Source organism: Apaloderma vittatum, unplaced genomic scaffold (assembly GCF_000703405.1).
Source record: "Apaloderma vittatum isolate BGI_N311 unplaced genomic scaffold, ASM70340v1 scaffold3150, whole genome shotgun sequence".
NCBI classification, from domain to species: Eukaryota; Metazoa; Chordata; class Aves; order Trogoniformes; family Trogonidae; genus Apaloderma; species Apaloderma vittatum.
Window position 1 is genome coordinate 35616 of NW_009694848.1, and position 10863 is coordinate 46478.

Here is a 10863-nt window from a genome sequence, read left to right on the forward strand (position 1 = left end):
CATGTCAAGATAGTAATGTCACCAGTTCTTGATTCCACTTTTGCACAAGTGTCTGACAGGACAGCAGGAGGCCCCCAAAGTATCAAAACATAAAATGGAAGCAGAATTTCAGAGAATACAGGCACAGGACGACTTCAGATGACCCAGTCTATAAAATTAGAAGTGATCCATTACTGATGTGGACTTTACAGGTGGCTAAAATTATCTTTTGTATAACAAAGGGGACCAAAATCATGTGTAAAATATTCCATATATGGCAAAACCAGAGGAGATAACATAAAAAGACAATTGCTTTTAAGAGCACAAGAACAAAGGACAAAGCGAGCAGAACTGTTGCAGCCCTGCTGTCCCCGTTCAAGCACACCACGCCAGATCAGCCTATTTATCCACCTAACCTCACCTTCAGTGGAGAAAAAGGTGGTTTTTGGTTTGCCCCCACCACGTTTTGCTAATACCACTCAGCAATCACGCATAAAGCATTTCATTTTGCTATCCCACTGGATGAAAGAACCATGTGTGTATGGGTACTTGCTTTCTGCTCCAGCCTTCCAACAGGGTAAGACAGAACCACAGAATTCAGAGTAAACTCAGATACAGGAACCGACTGAGCGTACTATGAAGTGCTTTCTCTCTGGGGGTATTATTTGGGCTGATTGTCTATGTGAGTAAGAGTCCATGAGACTGAGTAGCACCGTACATCAGTACTGGCGTGTATACTTTGTTCACAGCCTTCCCAAAGCTGATAATAAATGATGTTAGACAGCTTCCAGAGATCAGCTTTTAGGAATGCTGCTTTGAGTCTGTCCTCCCAAAGAAATAAAGTATACTTTCAAATCTAGTTTATATTAACTATGGAAAGAGTCTTTGACTGCATACACCTCTTTTTTTTAACTCTCAATAGCAGAACTGACAAGCTCCCTCCCACCTTACCAATTTTTTTTCTTGTAAGCATTTTTCTATTTAGTTATGTTGTTTAAAATGCAATGTTGGCAATGAGATACTGCTAGAGGCTTTGGACTGATGCCTTCTGAAGCTTCCACTTTTCCCAGCTTTTACTAGCAATAAAGAATTTGTTTCTAGAAACATGTAATTAAAATGACAAACTTACCCAAAAACATAAATGGAATTTAATTGGTTACAAAGTAATTTTTTCATATAATCAAGGGATTGTTTGGAGGATTTAATGCATAATTTATTAGTTCTGGATAAGGTGCACATTTTGATTCCTAGAGGCAAATAACAAACCGATTACTAAGTGTAATAAAGCAGTTTATTTGTCTGACAATTGGCAGCTAGAAGCGCAATAACTTACTTGATCAATTGCCGTTTTAAAGAACATGAAAGCTTCTCATAATTATGCTATCTATATGGTATGCAGATGAACAACAATACAGCATTACCCCTACTACATTAGTGATTTAGTAGGATGTTTCTGCCAGGTTTTGTACCTTTCTACATAATGCAAAAGGAAGTAATTACTTTTTGTACTGAAAGATTGAAGAGTTGACTCCCTTTTAGATATGCAAAGAATTTGATTACAGGAAGAACTGAAGGTGATAGGTTCTCTTGATCAATTTTTTTCTGCTATTCAACACCATGCATGTCAGTTTTGAGAAAGCATCTTAACTTCCCAGTCATTTAGCTCTTCAGAACTCTGTAGTTCTCAAATGAAGTTGCCACCTCTCTCCCTTTCAGGAAGCTTTTCCAATTTGTTAGCATAAAATGAAGTTCTTCTCATGTTCCTTAATCCAATTGCTTTTTTGTCAGGTAAAAACAACAGCTCACAGTTTTTGGAGTCCAGTTCTGTGAAGGCCGAGCCTCACTGAATTCAGTGGATCTAAGTCAACACAGGAAACCATTATGGAGCAAATAAATACCACACACCTTTCAGACTGACATTATACAATGGAAAAAGCTATGGTGAATTTTTGAGATCAAATGACAATTCAGTGATCTAGCTAAGGAAGTAGTTGCAAGCCAGTAGTTTAGAAGAACTAAGTACACTGCCGTGAGAAAGTCATGGGGAATGCCTTGAGTCACTCCTGTTTTACTGAAAATGTCTTAGAGCCAATTAAAAAGAAAACCAGGAAAAAACTATACAAGTTTCAAGAAAAAGTGAACAAGTTAATAAACTGAAATACAAAGGCAAATGAGATATACCAAAATATGCAAAGATGCCTAAACACAAATACATTCAGAAAATGTTAATTCTCATTCCAACTCAACATCAGTACAATTAACCCCATTCTTCTACTACTCCAGGAACCTCGCTTAAAATAGATTTACAAAGCAGATCTATTTTAAAGTCTTTGGCATAGAATTCCAGAAAACTATTTTGTGCTATATAAGAAATGTCAAAAACTCTGTTAAAATTCTAATTTAAGTTTTAATGACTGGAAACTTGTGTTCTGTACCACTGAAAACTATAGAGCAGAGTTTCTAATTATTGCTGTTTCTCATTAAGTCAACCTACAAAATCACAGACCTACTAGTAAGAAGTTCAATATCTTTCAATTTCTAACACGTTTTGCAAGACCTTCCATCATTTAATTTGCACAATAAATATTTTAACAAGTGGTACATTCTCCTTTTACACTGTAAGTTTTCAAAAAAAGGTTAAGGAGTGCTAAGGAAATACCACAACTCATTCTTTGGACTGTTTATTACATTCCACTGTCAAAGCTGCAAATTGGCTTAGCTTAATTTTAACCTCATTTCCTGAAAAGGACAAGCAGTGGTAGATTTTCCTAGCCTTCTAGGACCCAGATAATTTGCTGTCACTATTGACTTCTACCTCAAATCACCTCCTTGAAGTAGGAAAACATTTAACAATCTTATTCATGGAGAACTGAAGTACAAGGTAAAGATAGCAATTTGTACAAGCAAGCCTGTGCCTAAGTCATGATTTCTTACACGTCTATCTGCCAGTTTATTGACCAGTTCTTCTTGTTGCAAGTGCATATCTTTAAAAACTCTACCATTTTACTTGCATAACACAACTTCTACCAACTCCTTCCCTTTACGTATCATTTACTTTCTCAGAAGTCTTTCCGGTTCCTGTGAATATTCCCCATTCTCAGAGGCTGTGATGTCTAGAAGGAATTCCAACCTAAAGCTGGAGGCTTCCCGCTTCCCCTTTTTCCCAGTAGTTTGCAGTGCTTACAGATTCTAGAAAAATTTAGCATTAATACAGAGATAGATCTCTTGCTGCTCATTTGCATAAAAGTTTGAGATACAAACACAAAGTTTGCAAGTCAACTAGTTTAGTACTCTCTTTAGCTATTATTAGTAATCACTAACTGAACTAATCTAGTATTAAAAGAGATACATCACTCTGATTAGGTGAGAATTCTGCATGGAAAAAAAGGTAAATCCTTATGTAATCTACTTTTCAGCTAAAAAATTGACTCTAGATCCAATCTCTTACTGATGGTATTCCCCGTGGCAAATAACACATGCAGCATTTGAAAATGGGTCCCTCCCCCATCTGACATTTCTGCGTAGTAGGGATTCTAAATTTGTTCTGCTTAAAAACAAACATAGTCACTGAAGAGTTTGGGTTGGAAGGGGCCTTAACGATCGTCTAGTTTCAGCCCTGCTGCCAGGGACACCTTCCACTAGACAGGGATAAGCCTCATCCAACCTGGCCTTGAATACATCCAGGGAGGCGGCTTCCACAGCTTCCCCGGGCAACTCGTGTCAGTGTCTCACCACCTTCACCAAAAATAGTCTCTTCCTAACACCTAATCTGCATTTACTGTCTTTCAGCTTGAAACTGTTATCACTCATCCTATCACTGATGTAGAGTCCCCTGAAAAAGAGTTCCTCCCCATGTTTCCTGTCAGGCCCCTTCAAGTACTGGAAGACCACTACAAGGTCTCACCGGAGGTTTATTTATCAATCATGTTTGCCCACTGTGCAGTATAAAGAACACTGGAGAAATGCACTGGAGTGCAGTACGTACCCCCTGGTCTTTAGCAGCCATAACCACTTTGGAAAGAATGTCTTCTTCAACAAACGGCCGCACCGCATCATGGATAATCACTACTTCTGGTTTCTGGAGCAGACGGTTGGAAAATTCATTCTCTGCAAATACTTTCAGTCCATTGAAAATTGACCGGTGACGAGTTATTCCACCTTTTACTACTGTAACTCTTTTGTGGCCATATTTTTCAACGATAGACTTCATTGTTTCAATATTTTCAGGAGAGACCACCACAATAATGTCAGATATCCAACTTATCCTAGCAGAAACAGTAAAAAAAAAGAGAAAATAGACATGACTGACTAAATAAAAGTAAAGATATCTCCATGAAACAAAGAAATTAATATGAAAATAACTTCAAGCTGGCTAAATAAAGCATCTGTCAATATATTCAAGTCCATGTTCCTGCGTGGCTATTAGCACTCAACCCCTACAGGAAGAGCTACATGAGAGGAACTGTACAGATACATGGATGTGAACCAACGTAACTGGAATTCTGGGAAGGGACTTTCTTCCAACAATCAGTTTGCAGAGGGGGAAAAAGGTAAAAAAGAATAGCACTTCCTGACAACCCTTAAAAAAAGCTTTCAAAACATTTCTTACTCCAGCCTCATCTAATTTCTAAACCAGTCAAAGCCTGTTATTTTAGCCTTCTCTAAATTCAGTCTCCAATAACTGGTAAATGCTGGGACCTGGAATACTTCATGTCTTAGTGCGCAGTACATGGTGTAAAAGTGAATAAGAAGATCAATAAAAACTCTGAAATAAATATCGCACTGTACAAACATAGCTATGCCAGGTAACATTACCGTAATATGAAAAGCATATTTTTAAAGAACTTCAAGTTTCTACCGTTGCTATCAGGCTAGCTCTACCATTGAGGGGTGGTTGGGGGGAGAATGACCTACAACCCACAGGACTAAAAACAGTCATAACTCAAGTTAGGCTGAAGTTCTACTTATGTCAAAGGATATAAGAATACAAATTATAGTCACATATGGCATACTCCAAAACAACTGAAATATCATAACTCAAATCCAGCTATTTGAGTGTCTTATTTCCTAAATGCTATGTATAGAGCATAAAAAAAGGATTTAAAATTGTCTTATTTCCTTTCAGTGTCTCCGCAGATGACAGAAGGTTTTTTATCATGACAGACAACAAACTCATCACATGAGTAACAATTACAAAAACAATTTACTCTAGTAAAATTACTCCTGTAGCCTACATATCCCATCAGGCAGACAGATAGGTATGGTATATTCTCTCAATTGAAACTTATTTTGCCAACATGAGTCAGACTAAGGTACATACTTCCAGTTGGAAAGATAAGACATTTATAGTTCAGAAATATACAGGCTCAAGCCTACAGATGAGAAGGCATCGCCTATGAACTATCCTTACTCTAAAAGCACAGTCCTCTAGACTACATGAAGCAACAGAGCATCTTCCACCTTCTGTATGTGTTGTTTTTGTAATTAATAGAACTCCAAGAAAAATTATCTCAGTGAATTTTAAAATTGCTATTAAAAATAAAATAAATAGAAGTGCTATTGGCATTCTGCAAAAGAGAAATATTTGTCCTTATGTTCATTTTATTATTAACAAAGGCAGAAAATACAGCCAAACCAACATATTCTCAGATTTTTGTAAGTATTGAAATCATTCAAATGTAAAATTTGAAGTCATATGGTTTCAAGTTTCATTTCAACTTGTCACTCACCACAGGTTCATCAAAAGATTTCCAAATCTCTCAAATGAGTCCTGGCATAGTGTTACACTTCGCCACAAAATTTAGCACCTCTGCATGACTTCAACACAGAACTAGGGCAAACTGATTAGATTTATCTCAGAGTTGGGGGTTTTTTTTGAATACTAAGTCAGTCAAATAAAGCAAAATTCAAGAAGAGCTACTTCACACTACAAAACGGTAAGAACTCTGCACTTTTGTTTGGAAAGACTATAGCCTTACACAGTTCCCAGCAACATATTCCCCAGTGACTGTGTAAGAGCACTGACATTTCCATCCCGGAGTCAAGCAAAACAGATTATGAGGCAACTGGGTAGTAGAGAGCATTTTGTGAGATGAAGGGAAGAGAAGCACTGGCCAGCCTGTGTTAAACCTCTGCACAGAGAGGGTGAACTGGCTCAAGGCCTCCAGTGGTACAATACACCAAGAAGTGACAGGATGCGGTCACAGCTCCACCCTGTGTCTGGATAAACACATTTATAAACTCGATTATGTTCCTAAACTCATTCTGGACTAATGTTCTAGAATTAGAGCTAGGATTTAGAGACACAATCTATTTATATAAGAGCGCAGATGTATCCTCTGCATTGATTAGGTACAAGAAGAGTTTAGGCCTTGAAGCCTGTAAGTCCCACCAAAACTCATGAAAAATACTAATTCAGTGAAAGAGGCTACAAATTTTCACAAATGACAACTGTACACCACACAGGTGCTTACTCTTTTAAAGATCTGCTTATGGAAATGTTGCAAAGTGTTTTAAGGAAGCAGAAAGGTATCGCTATACACTTAACCTGGCAGTAAACTGATCTTGTTTTTTCCTCCCTCAAATTTTTCACACCCTTTTCCTTCAGAAAGATTTCATACTAAAATAATCAGCAGCTCAGGATCTGCTTAAAACAAGTTTAAAAATAGCAAACATCCTCTCCATTTTATAACTGTAGTATTAGATAAAGATAATGCAAACTTCAGAAAGAATGAGCATCAAGCACTAAATACAGAACTCTAGTGCTTCGACACAACGCAGGCTGTAGTTCCAAAGTGGAAAATCAGGTCTGATCAAAAGAAACCTAAGTAACAACCCCAGTTAAAATCACTTCACAACTGCCTTTAGAGGACCTTAATATTAGTGGAAGGGAAAAAATGAGGCAGAAAAGGATAATTTGTTTGTTTCCTGCAACCTACAGGCAGGCAGACCAGCTGCCTAGTAGCAAACAGTATTGTTTGATTACATTTCAAACAAAAGTACATACATTTAGATTAGCTGAGCTAGAACTCAGCTCGTTGCTCGTTAACTCAGCAACAGATTAAGCTACCACAAGACTTCAGAAAACAGAGGAAATGAAAGAAGTGATGAGTTACGCTCAGACTGTATCACCAAAATGGCATGCTCAGGTACAAACGTGACTGAGGTTCAACCCTCTGTCAGCTCCCTCACATGCAAAGCAGTGCTGAGCCAGAAATCTGAAGTAAGGCTTAAAACTCACGCTCCGTTTCCTGCAGTTCTTGCTCAGACCACTGACAACCTATTCAACATATAACCTACTGCAGTCAGCAGCTCTATCAGCAACACAAGGCCAGAACCAGGCAGTCACTGTGGAGATGGCTTTGGTAGGACCTTTCACTGCCACAGAAAGTCTTCAGAGGTACAAGATAAATCACCACATTACTTTTCCTGATTTTATTATTCAAGCACCGAACAAGAAGAACTGTCAAGAACAAAACGGATTTGCAGAATGCAAGCATAACTTCCTTTGGCTCCCGAACAGCTTTGTTTTGACTTTACTGATATATGGAAAAAAACAATATGAATACATATGTACCTTTTACAGTACAAGAATTGAAGCAGAAAGCTTTTAAGTCTGAAAAGTTTCACAGATACGTTAAGGAAGTTTTGAGCATCTCATGTTTCCTTAAAGAAAATGTTACTTACTACTCAGACAAGATAACAGAGATATCTTAGCAAAGTTAAAACAATTTGATTGTTTGCTATGATTAATAAGCAATTTCAAGAATAAGCTAATGATAACTAGGCAAAAAGAAGCATCACCATAGATATATTTAACAAAACTGTAATTGTGTGACCTGCAGACCTGTTTGACCAGTGAACAGGCATTACCCAATGGGAAAAAACTTAACAAATAAACTACACAAGACAGTTCCGAGGAGGTGATTCTTTGGAAGCTTTCCCTCAGGCGACTTTTTTTTGATATCACACCATTTGTTTTAAGACAATAAATAACAGGAAACCAAGTAAACAAAGCTGTCTGAAACCTTGACGAAAAAATTTTATTCGCCATTAAATATATTAACCCTGCTTTCCTCTTTTATAACTTCTCACTGTACTTTCAACAAGTGGCAAAATATAAGCTCATCAAGAATGGCAGCAGCTTACTTGTTCCATACGGATTTTAAAAATCAAGCTTTGTTTTTTTGCTTTAAAGCTTTAGCAAAATATGTGTGTGCATGTGCACAGAGAGCTAAGATTCCTCCCTGTCTCACAAAAGCAATTGGAAAGGTTCTATTCTAAACAAACATATAACCCCCAAAATTTAAAATTAAGAACCCCACTAGTTTGTACAGAAGCAAAAAGAAGGAATGCCATTCTAGTTCTGTTGAACTTGATGCAAAAGCCTTGCATCGTTCAACAAAGGCAGAAAGAAATCCAATGGGAAAAACAGACGTTTAAGTTCTCTTAACACACTTTAATTTTAACCCCAAGGCAGAACCTGATGTTCCCATCAGCACTGCTGTACTGGTAGTAAGAAGAAATCATTTCTCCTCACCTTGTTTTTTCTCACCTCCTCTTCCTAAGGGCATCATCTTTGATTGTTATTGGCAGGCCAGCACTCTACATGCTGTCATTCCATGCAACAGGATGCACTGCTTATTCATTCATGTCTGCGCTTGTCTGCCAGTTTTTCCACATCCATATTTAAGATTCTCACTACTTCCAGCTGAACAGTGTAAAAATCTTTTTCTCCTGTTTTTGAAAAAGCACATGCAAAGCAGCTGCAAATTCTTTATTTGCTCATGTATTTTTGTCTATGAGATCCTACTTTTTTTTTCAGATTAAAAAAAGCTCAAAAATAGCTGCAGCAGCTGAAATAACCAGTCCAAAGGAAGTTATTACAAGCTAACAAGTCAATGATTCATTCAATTGCAGGAAGTAAACAACAGATATCAGAAGATAGTATCAAGCAGAACACAGAAAATCTGCCACTTGTATGGGTGATAAATTATGTGACAGACTGCAGTTCCTCAATATGACATTTTTTGCGCGTACATTCGCACAACGTAAGAACAAAGTACCTCCTTTGCAGTTTCAGAGTCAGAAGTAAAAGTGGCGAGATGAAAACGAAAGCCATTCCGAGCTTTAGAGTACATCTGTTTCCAACTCCCCATACACACATATAGCAGCCAACATTCCAGTTGGGTACAGAGATGGCAGAAAGCTCCGCCTGCGAGAGCACTGCCACCAGTTACTGCACTCCTAAAGTTAGGGGAAAGCACTAGGTTGTTACTCTCACAATCAACTTGGGATCACATGCCTGGTTGGACTGCACAATATGAATTCAACCTTCTAATTTTTTGCAGCTTTAGGACATAAATATAACACTGTTGCTCAAAGAACTGTTCTTTTCCCAGAGCTCACTGGCACTAAAAATTAAAAATTTTTTTTGAATGAATGAATGTCTTATTTTCCTATGAATATCATTTCCTTCCCAAACTTCTGTTCTCTTTTCCAGGTCTCCAATACACTGAGTGAGGATATTATTCTTCTCTGTAGATTCCCATGACATTTTGGCAGAAATTACAGCTTGACAAGCTTTTGATTGGAAGTTTTGCTTACTGATGCGTTTAGCTTTGTGACTGGCTGCTGTTGAAAATTAAATAAAAGAAACAAGCAATATTTCTTTCATAAAGTAACAAGTGACCTGAGGGAAGCCTCTCCGGGTGGGAATGGAAAAAGAATCCCAATTTTTGATGTTGTACAAGTTCCCATGAGTTAAGAACTTCTGGAGATGGTGGCAATTCCATTTCTTTTTCACCACCTTCAGCTCCTCCCCATTTATTCTCTCTAAAATCTAAAGATTTGTTTTTCTACAAGTTACTGCGAAACATCCAGAACACATCTGACACTCCACTCCTACCTGCAGTGTTTCAAGTGACACTAAATACAAGCCTTACATTATGTTAACATCTGACAATAATATATTAACTGTCAGTCACATGCCTAAAACTCAATAGTCTTATAAAAACCAAAAACCTGACTGCTAAGATATCTCATTACTTAAGTTCTTTGCTCCAATGTAAACAAATTAAAGTTACACACACAGCCTCACACTACATGAACTATCAGCTTCTAGCCCAGTAACCATATCTGAAACAAGGCCAAAGGGGTGTTTAAGTGTAACAGAATCACAGACTGTCAGGGGTTGGAAGGGACCTCAAAAAATCACCCAGTCCAACCCCCTGCCAGAGCAGGATCACCCAGAGCAGGTCACACAGGAACGTGTCCAGGTCGGTTTGAAAGTCTCCAGAGCAGGAGACTCCACATCCTCCCTGGGCAGCCTGGGCCAGGGCTCTGTCGCCCTCACAGGAAAAAAGTTTTTTCTGTGTTTCAGCTTGCAGGGCATTCCACCATGCACCAGAGCAGTAAAGCACAATGCAGGTTGTAGACCGTGGAGGTCATCTCGGTATGAAGAGTGTATCTTTTTCAAGGCCTCTGGACACTATCCTAAAGACCATTTCCAGTGGTTATGACACAACGGATCTTTTTTCAAGGCCTCTGGACAGTATGATGCCTGTTCCAACAGCTATGCTCGGCTTGCAGTGCACAAACTACAGAAAACCTCCAACTCTGAGGCAGAGATCCTCGAACAAGTGTAGCCTGTAGCAAGGCACAGGGACACAGCTTCAAGGTACGGGCAGTGCTGGGGACAGAGCCTGGAGGAGCCACCCGGGCCGGCAGTGTTAGAGCCCGGCTGGGACGGGGCAGAGCGCCCAGCCCTGTCCCGGTACCTCTGCTCAGGTGAGCCCGCTCACTCACCGCTCGGAGTAGCCCCGGCCTGCACCAGGCCTACATCCATTCCCCGCCACCCTGGCGCTTCTTACACGTTCTGACGGG

The 10863-nt window shown here is 38.9% G+C and overlaps 1 protein-coding gene across 1 annotated transcript in view; it reads right to left on the reverse strand.

Annotated features, from left to right (window-relative positions):
- Positions 1-6771, reverse strand: part of LOC104269396 (isoprenoid synthase domain-containing protein-like) — a gene marked incomplete at its 3' end in the record, with an annotated part of 40271 nt that extends 33500 nt beyond the window's left edge. The window contains exons 1-2 of the mRNA XM_009868932.1: positions 6737-6771; positions 3965-4238 (exon numbers count right to left, since the gene is read on the reverse strand). Coding sequence (XP_009867234.1) covers positions 3965-4189 — 225 coding nt within the window. The remainder of the gene's footprint in view (positions 1-3964; positions 4239-6736) is intronic.
- Positions 6772-10863: the final 4092 nt, after the last annotated feature.